At 34.2% G+C, this 13,561-nt stretch overlaps 3 protein-coding genes across 4 annotated transcripts; 1 reads left to right on the top strand and 2 right to left on the bottom strand.

The window, feature by feature from the left end:
* Positions 1-282: 282 nt before the first annotated feature.
* Positions 283-4,620, bottom strand: LOC7464280 (protein ABIL2). 2 transcript variants are annotated; one of them, XM_052446079.1, is made up of 11 exons: positions 4,208-4,620; positions 3,633-3,835; positions 3,343-3,464; positions 2,888-2,970; positions 2,628-2,778; positions 1,760-1,859; positions 1,530-1,622; positions 1,340-1,436; positions 1,168-1,259; positions 870-991; positions 283-738 (listed from the first exon to the last, which is right to left on the bottom strand). In XM_052446079.1, exons 3-11 carry the CDS (start codon positions 3,436-3,438, stop codon positions 568-570), a joined length of 1,005 nt encoding a protein of 334 aa, XP_052302039.1. In that variant the 5' UTR covers positions 3,439-3,464; positions 3,633-3,835; positions 4,208-4,620; the 3' UTR covers positions 283-567. The 2 variants fall into 2 exon arrangements, with proteins under 2 accessions (XP_052302039.1, XP_024438661.1); XM_024582893.2 differs by lacking the exon at positions 3,633-3,835.
* Positions 4,621-8,502: 3,882 nt separating this feature from the next.
* Positions 8,503-9,877, top strand: LOC7496404 (protein RKD4). Its single transcript, XM_002318397.3, has 3 exons — positions 8,503-8,564; positions 8,739-9,264; positions 9,651-9,877. The coding sequence occupies exons 1-3, from the start codon at positions 8,503-8,505 to the stop codon at positions 9,810-9,812; spliced, it is 750 nt and encodes a 249-aa protein (XP_002318433.2). The 3' UTR covers positions 9,813-9,877.
* Positions 9,878-11,999: 2,122 nt separating this feature from the next.
* LOC7496403 (uncharacterized) lies at positions 12,000-12,926 on the bottom strand. Its single transcript, XM_002317748.3, has one exon. The coding sequence runs from the start codon at positions 12,628-12,630 to the stop codon at positions 12,082-12,084; it is 549 nt and encodes a 182-aa protein (XP_002317784.1). The 5' UTR covers positions 12,631-12,926; the 3' UTR covers positions 12,000-12,081.
* Positions 12,927-13,561: the final 635 nt, after the last annotated feature.

Raw genomic sequence — 13,561 nt, 5'->3', positions numbered from 1 at the left:
ATTGTATAATTCACCCCCAGCATAAGCATTCCAATTCCAAGCTTATTCTGTTTTGCTATGCATAAACCGTGATAATTTTTGTCAGTGTCGTCCGAAAAGACATGGCCAGGCTCACATGCCAACAAAAAGACACAACCAGAGAAAATTGTGAAGATTACAAGGTATAGAAACCCAAGAAAGTGAAGAGACAGACAGAGGAAATATATATAATTCATTGACCAGCATGGATACCAAGCCAAATAAAAAAACTACATGCAACTCATTAGAGATAGCAACACATAATTTTGAAAATAAATAATCAACCTCCTTTTCTTTTCTTCAAGGATAATTAACCTTGGTGAAACTCAACAAAATCCATTACTGTAGGATGATCGTCTAATTGTACACAAAATAATATTACACTTGAAAGGACTTTTACTTGACAATATTATCTACTGCTTGGTGGGGGGGAAAAATCAACTGTATCAAGTACAGAATGGGTATTGAAAAATAGAAAAACTGCAGGTTCATGGTCGTTGCTCATTCCTTGTCTCCTTTAGCTTTTTTATCCTCTCATCATTTTTACTCTCAATATTCGTCCAGGTAAGTATATAGCATTTCATCTTTCTTAGATTTGCGCCGGCTAAGTAAGGCTTTGAGGAGACGCTTACTTTTGCTGGGATATTGTTCGATGTCTTTGGTATTTTCCTTTTCAGCCTGGAGTCGCATGGATGCTGATTTTCGAGGCTCGGAAGGGTACTGCAGAACAGAACAAAAATTCAATGATTTTGTGTTCAAGGTAGATGATGATAATTATTATTCTAGCTTGAAGTGGCAGTAATGCTTAAATCTACAAATTTTTCCAATGAATATTATGATGGTATACACACCCGTTTTTTGGCAGGAGCAGAGCTTGGAGTGGTAGGCCTGCTTGTATTTGGAGTTGTTGACCTACTTGACACAGAACCAGAACGCAAGAGTGGAAATCGGTGCGGTGAAATGCTTCGCTTATCTGATTTGTGAGTAGGCATCATCAGTTAAAGATCGGCACCAGTATAGAAGCATTGTGAGTTTGAAATTTTCTTCAACAGTAGAATGTAACTAACATGATTTTGAAAACTTCACATGGAAAAAAAAGAAGAGAATGAACTAGGTTTCAAAGTATGACACTATAGAATGCACACAAACCTATATCTTTTTTGGGCATGGTAGATGTGAAGGAAAACGTTGCAGATCGTTGTGGAGGAGGTCGTGGAGAAGGTGACGGGGAACGTCCCTTTCTGCATGGAATGCAACTTTACATTAGCATATTCTAACTAAACAATCACAATAACTTGAAGATTTAAAAACCATTTCAAACCTCATTGAATTCACCAAAGATGTCGGGGTTTCCCTGGCTGAAGATGTCGGGGTTTCCCTGGCTGAAGATGGGGCTTCTCTAATTGTAGCTCGAACAGCTTTGGTAACAGTCAGATGACAGAACATTCAAATTTTGATCCAATGCTACCAATACACAATAAATGATACATAATAAAAGCAAGGCACCCTACCATTCCTAAATTGATGCCAATCATCTTCATCATCTAGGCTGCACCCTTGGTATTTTGATTTAGTGCGGATGGCACCATGCATAGTCTCTCCAACTGAACATGAACCAAAGAGGATATTTACTTTACATCTCCAAATCCAGATAAAGGACAAAAGGTGCAAAAGAAAAGTCTGTGGATGTGTATATATATGCAGAGAATAAAAGAATGAGAAAAAGGATAAGGGTCATTGCCTGGCAAGATGTACCGCTTATGGTACTTTGGAGTGTCAATCACCAGTGACTGTTGTGAGATGCCCTCATGATCAATGTACTCTTGACATGTCCGTAATCTCTACCATACCATGTTGGAGGAAAGAGATAAAAAAAGAAGTCAGTAAATTGGAATTGTTGCCATCCTTCAGTGATGACTATAATTAGAAACATATTGGTGTTTTATCTATAGAGCAATCATCATTGCACAATCTGTCATCATACGAGAGGGGAATCATAGGAGCAAGAAAAGGCCCTCTACTACTATACCTAACATTTGTTAGTAATTCAATTACAAATATAGTTTTCCATCTCAAGCTCCATAGACAAGGTACCTTATCAATTAAAACCTTAGGCAAGCAACCATATACCTAAAATCCAAACATGTGTGTTTGTATTATGAAATTCAAAAAATAGTCCTTAAGTGCATCGAAATCCTAGTGAGACTCCATTTTCGGATTCAATCAGTTTAACATTATTCATCATTCTGCAACCATGAAAGCAATCAAGCTTTATAGATGCCATTTTTTTTTTCTGTTCGTATTTTTTGTCATAAAGCAATCTAATCCTAAATCATGTCTAACTAAGCACAAAGTCATACTGTTCTAGACAACCAGCCTAGCCTTGTTTCATCACTGAGGCTTTTCATTGCTGAGAAGGCATTTTTTCTCTCCCTCTCAAGTTTAATTTTCATGAATGCAGGACTGTTAACTTCAAAGTAGATTCCCTATTGGTGCCTCAACAACTTATATTATTAAGATCAGGTCATAAGTGATTATCTTTAGAAGATCTCAATCACAACAGAATCCAAACTTACCAACATTTTACCAAAAATCAATTTCATGTGTACCTGTTCAATGCAACACACGCGAAACTCTGTTCCAGAAACTTCATCAACTTTCTCATCCAAGAGATCATTAACCTTGTATGTCACAGAACCCAAATGGTCCACTGTATTCACAAGAGCTTTGATGGCATAATCTTTCAATGTTTCCACCACTCTGCATAGACAGGAGATTTTCATTTTTTAAGGGCAAAAGAATAAAAAGAAAAATTGACCTCTGTAGTTGAGAACATCATCCATGGTAAATCAGAGCAGCAGAAACTCACATCTGTTTTTGGTCATCATTTGTGTATGATAATTCAAAATACTCCGCTGCCGAGTATAGCTGACTTCTCAGATTCTTCAAATCCTGATAGACACACAACAATTTAGCAAACTGCAAGACCCCAGTTTATGCGGTCTTATTGTGAGCTACGAATATTCTGCCACCACTCAGACTATATAAACTGTAATAGTAGAATGGTGACCATGTGAATGTACACTATCATCCACAAGGCTTGACTACAAATTGAAAATTTCACTGATGAAGCTTGTGTATTGGCTGTATGTTGGAACCAATAACGACATGATGCTACTTAGACTTGAAAATAAATGCAACACACTGACACACCGCCTCTTAATCATGGGAAAAGTAAAACCTGGGAAATGAAATCTAAGATGCCTTAAAGATACATTGACTCGCTAGCTTAGAGACTAGTAAATCCAATTTATCCTAAAGTACCTTCAGACTATCAGAGAAGAGCAAGCTCTGCTGCATAGAAACCTCGTCATAGTTTGACGCCTCTCTAGAGAGAGAAGATGCAGTCATTGTACCCATGGAGGAGATGAGTCCTCTTAATTGCCCTGCAGCAATGTCAATAACAGTAACTAAGAAGTGAGCACTCACATAAGTCAGGAGCAGGAAACAAACAGCAAACCCTAAATCATAAGTCTGCTTTCTGTTTAGGACCCAAAATCAGAAACCAATTAAAATACTAAAAATTGTGATCCAGTGTGAGAGAAGGATCATACCCAAAAAAAAATTCAAATTCAAATTCCCTGAAGTATCACAGAGAAGAGAGAGAGGGAGAGACAGAGAGACAGGAACTCTCTATCACAACAAGCCACAGATAAAAAGATACCAAAAGCATCTATATTCCAAACAAGATTTCAACATAATTAAAACCAACAGTACAAGGCAGACAGTACTCGTTGCAGGTTGCACATTTCTGCAACTACACAAACAAAGCACAATTTTTTTAAAAAAAAAACATTACAGTAAACACTCAATTCCCTCATAAATACAACTTGCAAGAAAGCTCATTTTGTCTGAATCTTCACCAATACTCTAATTATCAATAATTAAATATAAGCACATGAAAAGTAAGTGACAACCAATCCTTAAGAATAACGAAAGTTGAAAGTTTTTGAATACTTCACAGGAAACCCCATGAATATCAAAGTTTTGAACTTTACAAATCCCTCAACTAATCAAAACAGCAACTTTAACAGTTGCTGGGCCAGTTTTAACCTTGCCCCTAACATTTTCTCATGAAACAAACAGAAAAAAAAAACCGGGTTTTGTGTATAAAATTCAGATGACTAACCTGATTGTGAAATTATCACAAGAAGATGCAAACTTTTGGCTTTTTTGTGAAGCTGAGGGGCTATAAGCCAAAACCCATTTGCCTCAATTCAAATTTTAGGAAGCAGCAGCAAAGTACGAAAGTAAGGGAAGTAGTAGGCTACAGATAAGGACCCAAATAAGCTAAAGTAAATTGTCAGAGACCACTATAATGTGTGTTTGGTAACAGATTTTTGACTAAACAGACAAAAAAGGACAACTTTAGCTGTCTTGAATAGTTGTTGCTAAGGAGCTAAAATGGACATCATAAAGGGAAAACAAAGGAGTTGTAGAGTGAGAGGGAGGGAGGGAGGGGAGTCAAAGAAGAAGTCGATGAAGTAGAGGAGTGGAGGAGACGGGCATTAAGGTTAGCACGTCTGTGTGAGGGGTGGGGCTTCTTAGGTGACTTCAAGGCACAAAATTTTTAGTGCCTTCTCTTTGATTATGGAAAATTTTTAAAAGATAAGAATAAGAACTACAATTTTCACAAGATGAAGAAGATTATTTTTTTTTATTGCACAATATCAAGGATTCCAATTTCACATATAATTCCATAACATCTCACTATTTTCACATGAGATTTACTAACAAAGTCACTGCAATATGATAACTTGAACACATGCAATAATTCCCTTGTGCAAAGCCAGCAATTCCGGGGCAATATTTTACTTTTTTCTAGGTTTATAAGCCTTGCCACTCCAACCCCATTTAGGCATTTCTCATCATTTGGGTTTAGGTAGGACCCATTACGCTCCTGTCTTTGTTTGTTTGGTCTAAAGGGTCATAACCACACTACCCTACCATGCCTCCACCTCAAGATTGCATGACCCTACAAGAAGCAAAAGGCCCCTCCTTTTTCCCACTCGTTAAAGAGAAGAGAAGAGAAGAGAAGAAGAACATGTAGATGGATGGATTGATGGGTAGATTTTAACCGTTGAATTAACCTATCATCATCCACAATTTATTTGTTTCTGTAACAAGTAAACTCTCTTTCCTGCAAAACCCAGCTTCTGTTTGGAGTTCTTTATCCATGCCCTTAAAAGGCACGCTTGAATGGCACAGTGCTTCTATGCTACCTTCTCAGCAGGACGTAACCCGTGACCATCCTTCTTCCTTCCTAATGGTTTCACCCACGCGCCCCAAGTTCCTGAACGTTAATGGTGATTACATTTTCTAAATTTGTATCTAATGTCACCTTTTCTTTTCAATTAGTTTATTTTAAAAAATCAATGAAACTGCATAAAATCAAATAGGTTTGATCTTATATGTGGAGAGCATGAGCTCCACTTTCTTGATAGAAGAGTGGGGATTCTGCTGTCTTGTCCGCACAAACGTGACCTTGATGTCACTCATTGCAGGCTGGCCATGCCCTTTATATGAAGCCAAAGCAGCAGCGGGCGCTATCATTTCACTTTACGAAGTCTCCAAAACAGTGGCACCAATCATTATTCACACCCCAGATTTCTCTTGCCAACTCCCAGCATCCATCACCCTCTATAGACCTTCACCATTGTAAAGATCAACAAGTAACCAATGTCATTGTAAGTTGGCCAATAAAAATCCAATCTTCCTCTAAAATCAAACGTCTAGTAACCTTCTATTGAAGATTTGGGCTTTCCCAAAAAAAAAAAATTTGAGCTAAAATGTTAAACATAATTGTAGTTATGCACTCGTCCAAATTATCTATGAAATACATATGTTAGGCGCTAAATTTACCTAAATGAGTATGTGCTTACAGATAAATTCACAGTAATTTAATCTGACTTGATTTAAAGTGGATCATGTATATGATAGATTAACTTTTAAATTGATTGGATTAATCATAAATGATTTTGTTTATTTAAAAAAACAAGAAGATATTATTTATATTTTAAAAAAATCAAATTGAATTTTGATTGAATCGTAAATGAACAGGTCAATTAGATTAATTTTTTATAAACACCTATTTAATGATAGGGATAGGTGTGTTGATGCTAGATTGACCCGTCGTACTAGATTTAATAATTGTGGATAAACTTATAGGGTATTGATGGTACTTATTTTATTATGATAGTGTTTAACATTATTAGTATTAACGGTACTTGTTTTATCAAGGTAGTGTTTAACATTATTGTAATAATGTTTTTTAAAGTATTTTTTATTTGAAATTATATTAAAATAATTTTTATTTTTAAAAAATTTATGCTTGACATCAACTCTAATCCCAAAACATAAAAAAAATCAATTTAAAATAAAAAAAATAATTTTTCTGAATCGCGTGGCCTTGTCGCGGAATCAAACGGTGCCCCATGTATCTCACTAAGCCAATGATGTGTAGGGCATTGATCTCAACTTCATGGAAGGCACAATGGATTCTAACAGAGGAGATACTAGCACTTCATCCTTTTCAAATAGGTTTCCCATCCATTAGTGGACTTTGGGTATTATTTGATGTGCAAATCACTGCCGTGATTTGTGGCAATTTGGTGGGAACCCAGAAGAAAAGGAAAGTGGAATGATTGTCCCTTCTAGGCAAGCCTCGTGGGGACAAAACAAGATGATTTTTCTTCACACAGAGAGACCTGAGACCTGTATGGACAGCAAGGAGGTCGCCTAGGGCAAGCCCATGTGTGGCGGCTAGAGGGAGTCTTGGGTTCAGGCCTCTACTCAAATCTGACAAAGGTGGCTTGAGGAAGCCCAAGGAGATAGACATCAAAGTAACGGCGGCTTGAGCCATTACTTGCAGTGACGGCTGAAACCATAATTAGCATTTACTAATAATCTCCAAATCCCAGAAGAACTTGAGATAAGATGATAATTATGAAATCTTAAGCGTGAATTTATGAGCCTTCAATCTCGTTAATCTCCATGTAACCTACTTTCATTGGTAATTCTTTTTACCATCATGCGGTGAGTTTCTTCTACCCATGCATAACATATCATGCACCATGCATGATTATGTCCGGTGTTCATATATTCGGCTCGACTTGGTTGACAGGTTAATCTAAGAGGTTCATTGATTTGAAATCTAACCCAAATCAAATTGAGTTTCGATGAGTTTAATGCGATAAATTTACTTGCAATCTAATTATAATATATGTTATATTGAATTTGATTTTAAAAAAATCAAATCAAAGTAATTTTAACTTTTTTTAAAAAAATCAAATTAAAATAACATAGTTTTGAACTAATTATATCAATTGAACTTAACCAATAACAGCCTAATTCAATTCTTAAATTAGTTATAAGTTAGGTCAGGTCGGGTCAAATTTAATAAATTTAAATTTTTGGGTGAGAAATTTATTTACACGTATAAAGATTTTATCTAAAAGTTGGATGTTAAAAATTTTGAAGTGTAATTTTTTCTGGAAATATTGTGAAAATTGCTAAAACGTTTTTGAAACACTTCTTGTGAAGGAATCAAAGCCCTTTTTGGCTTTACTTCTAAATTATCAAGATACTAATTTAAGAAAACCATGCTGAAAGAATTTTTATATAATTAAAATAACTCATTCTTACTGTTTGAGCAATGCCTCGTTAATGAATTGGTGTAGGAATTTGTTTTTTTTTTAACTATTTTCGATTATTTGTTAATTAAGATTAAATCACTTTCTTGTAGAATCTAAAACCAAATATATAGAAAATCTCCTATAAAAAAAAACAAATATAAAATAACTAATACTTGCTTTGGAACATCAAGTTACATGAAATAAAATTATTATTTTGGGGATAATATTATAAGAAAATTATTTTGGCCTCATAATGTTCATATATAAAATGTACAGAATGAATGTATTATGGTGTAGAATGTTTATTAAAAATATTTTTTAATTTAAAACATACCAAAATAAATTTTTTTTGAATTTATTTTTATTTTTATTTTTAATAGTACCAGTATATCAATATCAAAATAAAAAAAAATCAATTTAATATTTTTTAAAATAAAAAATAATTAAAAAAATACTTTAAAAAATATAACGATAAAAACAACATTCATGCGCCAAGCATTAAAATCCTGTAAATGATTCTTGAAGAGTCATTAAATAGAGATACATCATGCAGCCCCCAAGAATGATTATTGGTAATTGTTAATTAATAAATGTGAGCATTAATTAAAAACAGTAGAATGATTTGTAACTCTCATGGACGTGCACATATTTCAATTAATCCATCTCTAATCTCCACCATAATTTATAACCCTCCTTAAACCCTTCTCCCATCAATCCCTCCCCCAACATTTATTTTCCCTCTTTGTCTTTCTCAATGGATTCAACAAGGCATCAACTCATTGTTCCAAAAATGGAGAATCCACTTGATTTTTATCAGGCCTGGGTTCTTGATGATCAAGATATCTTCAACAAGTAAGATTATCCTTCCCGCCCATTTTTTGTCTTGTAATTAAAAAATGTAACTCACTGATTTTAATGGTTCAATATATAATTTTATGCTTCCTTTGTTGTTCAAATTTTCAAGTTCTTCTCTTACTTCTCATGATCTTTAATTAATCTTGTTAAATTTTGTTCATATATTCACAGGATCTCGGAACTTCCCCCGTTGGAAAGCCTTTTCGAGCCGCTAAACTTGCCACCCTTTGTGCCCTATGACAAGAACTTTAATGGGTTCAAAAACAATGAAGTTATCAACAATGATAATATATTTTCTGAGAGTAATCTTGATTCCTGGTACAATCAAGAAAATGCTATCGACACGAAGCCGGTGATAAACCCTAGCATCCATCCTTCTTATAGTCTAAACCTTGACAACAATGTCATTAAAAGTGAACTGCTGAATGAAGTTTCAATGATGTTGGTCCAAAGTGATTGTGCTAGTTCTTCAAGCATGAAGGAAGAAGAAGAAGTTAGAAAGATGAGTGGGAGGAAGAGGTCTGTTGGATTGGAACTGGAAGAAATTCAAAGGCATTTCAACATGCCAATCACTCAAGCAGCTAGGGAAATGAAAGTGGGGTTAACAGTATTGAAAAAAAGATGCAGAGAGCTTAGGATAATGAGGTGGCCTCATAGGAAGATCAAGAGCTTGACTTCTCTTATCAACAATGTCAAGGTACGTGCATGGCATATTGTTCTTGCTTTGATTAATTAAAGAAGATTTTATTTATAACTATGTCTCCAGCAGCATATATATTAGACCGTATATATATAAGAATCTATGAATAACGCATGCATAAGCGAAACAAGAATTCTAGGAATAGGGTTTTGGATATGAAAAAAAAATAGAGTAAATTTGAACATAAAGTAATTAAGGAATTTTATACTTAATTTCTTGGTGGGAATTTTGTTTTTCTATCGATTTTCTTATACCAAAGCTCAGTTTCTCATACTTGTTTAGCTAATTTTTAGTCAAGCTATCAAATTAATTTAGAAAAAAAGGCAGATCCATAATTTTTTGAGGATTCAATATGGTCTTGTGATATATGTGGTGTGGTGTAGGAAATGGGGCTAAGTGAATATGAGGCGATCATGTTGGAGGAGCATAAAAGGCTTATCGAAGAACTGCCAGACTTGGAATTGACAGAGAGAACGAAGAAGCTGAGGCAGGCTTGTTTCAAAGCCAATTACAAGAAGAGAAGGCTTTCGGCAGCTTATTCTTGATTTTCCTTTTGCAAAATGCCATTGTCTTTAGCTTTAATCAGATTTTGTGACCTTGGAAACTAGGATCGTGCATGGGTGTGTTTATGTTGCCCTCTAGAAAAGGAAAATCTCATTGATTATATCTGCACCAGTTAGGGTTTTTTTTTTGTAATTATGTTTTACATGAAGGCTTAAAAACCTTTAGTCGAATTTAATTATATTACAATGCATTTCCAATATTATAGTTATTATTATAGATATTAAACTTGATTTAGTATAATGAATCAATCTTGAGACTTGATCAATTCACTTCTTAGCTTGGGTCGAATCTAACAAAAAAATCAATAAGGAGTTGACTTAGTTAGCTTTTATTTAACAAAAAAAAACTTTTCTTCAAAGCCACAACATTTTAATCTTTTTTAAAAATTGATTGATTCATATTAATTAGCCTAACTCGTAATCCAAACATTATCCGAGTTTAATAACTATACTAATTATTGGAGAGAATAATTATGAAATAAAAAATTAATCAGTTAAATTTTAATTTGTTTTTGAATGAATGGATGAACATATAGTTTATGCTTTTAGGTGTTTTTTAAAAGTGCGTTTTTCTTTAAAAAAATCATATTGATTTATTTATTTATAGTATATTTTTGATGATTTTAATATATTGATATTATTTTAATGCATTTTCAAACGATAAATAGTTTTAAAAAACATTATATATTACAATATCAAACAATCATTTAATGGAAAATCATTCTAAATTTAGATCGAAAATGTAATCTTTGAGATCTTTCATTTGCCACCTAAATTTAGAAAAGCACCCATTTGTAGGTGTTTTTTTCTTCAATGTGTAGGTGTTTTTCAAGATTGAATGTCTCATCATATTCTAATTCTGTGATGGATGAGTGGACTCGCTTCATAGAAATGGAGGGATAACATTTGTTTTATAACTCAAGATGAGAAAAATCATAAGCATAAATGATGCATTTCTGTGGAATTTAATTTGAAGCATCCAAACATTATTGCACACATATATATATATATATATATATATATATATATATATATATATCACATGATCTAACCAACGTTACATTTTTGATATTGATCTTTCAATTCAACGGTCGAGGAAGGAATAATTAAGAAATTAATTATAAGAATTATATATAGCACCACATGGAATATATATATTTGTAGCACAATTAATTAAATATTCATCGAGAAGAAATTAAATTTTGGTGACACAGCTACCTCATTCTTTAATTCATGCTTACCTTCGTCTCCAAGAGACCACGTGCTCAAGGTTTTCACATATTTTTGTCTGCATTTACATTAACAATGTACAAAAAAATAATTATAAGAGAATATAACAAAAATCCTATTCACAATATATATAAACACGCACACACTTAGATATTAAATCTAATATAAAGCGACTTGAATAATAAATTGAGCGGATTAACTTTTTTTTAAAGATCAAAATGAGCACAAAGTCGTTTTGAAAATGGTAATTTTTTTTAAAGAAAAGTTCATGGCTTTTCACCGGGACTAAAAAATTAAATTAATCAAAAACATATTAACTAAACTTGATTTGGAGATCAACCCGATATAAGATCTAGATCATGAGTCGAGCAGTTAACCCATTTGTTATTTTTTTTAATATCAAAATGAGGTTATTTTGAAAAAAATATAGTTTTTTTCCAAAAATTAATGAATTTTAATTGAGTCAACCAAGTCGCAGAGATCAAATCCTCCTTAATTTAAAACATATTAATTAAACTTGAATTGTAGGTCAATATGGTGTAAGGCATAGATCATAGGTCAGATGGGTTAGCTAATTTTTTTTTAAAACAAAAAAAAGTATAAACAAGGTAGTTTTTTTTTTAAAAAAAATTAAAAATCAATGGATTTTAACCGGGTTGATCGAGTTGTAGGCCAACTTCTTTTATTTTTTTGTGAAATTCGGCTCACGTTGAATTTTAAATTGACCTGGTCTCAGATGAAATCACCGAGTCATGTTGAGTTTAATAATAGTGATAAAAAGCTAAATTGCTTTAGTTACCGGAAAATCCTATTGTAAAAAAAAAAAAAGAATCAGAAAAAATAAAGTATTCTATGATTTCTTACAAAAATTATTTCTAACATGATAAACCTCAAGATCATGATCCTTGTTGAATGTGCCTTCTGCATATTTCTATGATATTCATAATGTACATGCATGACCATATTCAGCAACATCCATTAAATGTCCATGCCTAGATGAGAAATGTTTCAGAATTACGAGTCAGCTTCGAAATTTTAGTTTGGTACTTACCCACAAATTGTGAGAAAACCCTAAGAATCTCGGTCTCCTTGTAATTCTTGTGATCTTAACTTTCGTTTCACCTCCATGGCTAGGATCAACAGCTTGTTTATTATTCTTATTGAAACTTCCCCACCTGCTAGACCCAAATATAGCCTTGCCTTTGGTCTTCACCTTCGTGCCCAAATTCTCTGAGCTACTGAATGAACTTCCTTTTCCAAGAGACAAGGACCGAGGCACGTAAGGTCCATCCAAGACTGTTGCTGGAGAGGGGATGTTGCTCTCTTGGGCCTTAGTTAACAGCCTTGGTGGCAACTCCAAGCACCTATCAATCTTGGGCTTATCGGATTGTGGCATGCAAGGAAGTCTAGGCTTGCCCGGCGCATCCTCCCACTTGAAGGGTACTGAAGCTAATGGATGGATTGGTGATGTTAGCATCCTTGCCGGTGACTCATGTAGCCTGCCTGGAAGTGAAAACAAGGAGAGTTTTGGAGTTGGGCTTGGATCATAACCTAGCTCATCAGACCTCATCGGTGCTTGTTTCTTTTTGTAACAAAATAAATGTGGAAGAGTGAATTTCTCTAAAAAATAAGACCGGCCCAGATCATGTTTTTATGGATGGAAAAATGGGTTTTTTTTTTCCGGGTTAGAAAAGGGAAGATACACGGGGGAGCTAGTGGTGTTTGGTGGGTGGTGGTGGTGGATGTGAATGGTGAGAGTCACATGTAACAAAATCTCCTGCTGCTGGCGCTTCTATTACCTCATGAGATAATGGCTTGACTTATTTTTCCTACATTGGTAGAAAATCTAGGGTTTTAATTTAATCATTGTAATTTGAAAAAGTCATCATAGAAACCAATCTAAGCTCTCCCTGTTTGTCTGCATATGGCATGGTGAAATGAAAGTGAAAGAGAGAATGGTATATGTGGACGGTTAGGCTAAGCATGCCATCTGGGATTTTAACACACAGACAAAACCTTACTTTGAACTCACCCAATTAAGCCGGCTGCTTTCGCTAGCTTGAGATTTATCATTAGTTAATTAGTGCCGAACTAGTTGATCTCAAATACCATCAATATTCTATAGCTGGAATTATATAGCTTTCAAGAAATGAACATGATTTTGATTATTAACATTAAAATAATATTTTTATGGACCGCGGGCATTATATAATCAATGGACACAAACATGAAAAAGCTCAAAGTTCGGTTTATGCCACCTCGAGCCCATCACATTAGTGGTTCCAGCTCGAGCTACCTCCGAGAAACCAACCATCTTAAGTTTATAGACCAACTTGAACCCAAACCACTTTAGTGGATTAGAGTTAGGTCAGTTCAAGTCCACCGTATTAATTATTTAACTTTAAGAGAATCTTGGGGTTTCACCACTTTGAGTCCATGTCTATAGAACTTAAGGTTAAAGCATAATCTCACTACCTGAATATAAACTACATTGGTGGGTT

Source organism: Populus trichocarpa, chromosome 12, assembly GCF_000002775.5.
Source record: "Populus trichocarpa isolate Nisqually-1 chromosome 12, P.trichocarpa_v4.1, whole genome shotgun sequence".
NCBI classification, from domain to species: domain Eukaryota; kingdom Viridiplantae; phylum Streptophyta; class Magnoliopsida; order Malpighiales; family Salicaceae; genus Populus; species Populus trichocarpa.
The sequence above is the reverse complement of the archived record's forward strand: the minus strand, read 5'-3'. Positions and strand labels throughout refer to the sequence as shown.

What these genes read in the sequence shown, in the direction of transcription:
- LOC7496404 (XM_002318397.3), top strand. Translation starts at nt 8,503, where the DNA reads ATGGAGAATCCACTTGATTTTTATCAGGCCTGGGTTCTTGATGATCAA. An exon ending in GATCAAGATATCTTCAACAA is followed by an intron (nt 8,565 to 8,738) that starts GTAAGATTATCC and finishes ATATATTCACAG; the next exon opens with GATCTCGGAACTTCCCCCGT. An exon ending in CTCTTATCAACAATGTCAAG is followed by an intron (nt 9,265 to 9,650) that starts GTACGTGCATGG and finishes GGTGTGGTGTAG; the next exon opens with GAAATGGGGCTAAGTGAATA.
- LOC7496403 (XM_002317748.3), bottom strand. Translation starts at nt 12,630, where the DNA reads ATGAGGTCTGATGAGCTAGGTTATGATCCAAGCCCAACTCCAAAACTC.
- LOC7464280 (XM_052446079.1), bottom strand. Translation starts at nt 3,438, where the DNA reads ATGGGTACAATGACTGCATCTTCTCTCTCTAGAGAGGCGTCAAACTAT. An exon ending in AATGATGACCAAAAACAGAT is followed by an intron (nt 2,779 to 2,887) that starts GTGAGTTTCTGC and finishes CTGTCTATGCAG; the next exon opens with AGTGGTGGAAACATTGAAAG. An exon ending in CATGCCCAAAAAAGATATAG is followed by an intron (nt 992 to 1,167) that starts GTTTGTGTGCAT and finishes CTCACAAATCAG; the next exon opens with ATAAGCGAAGCATTTCACCG.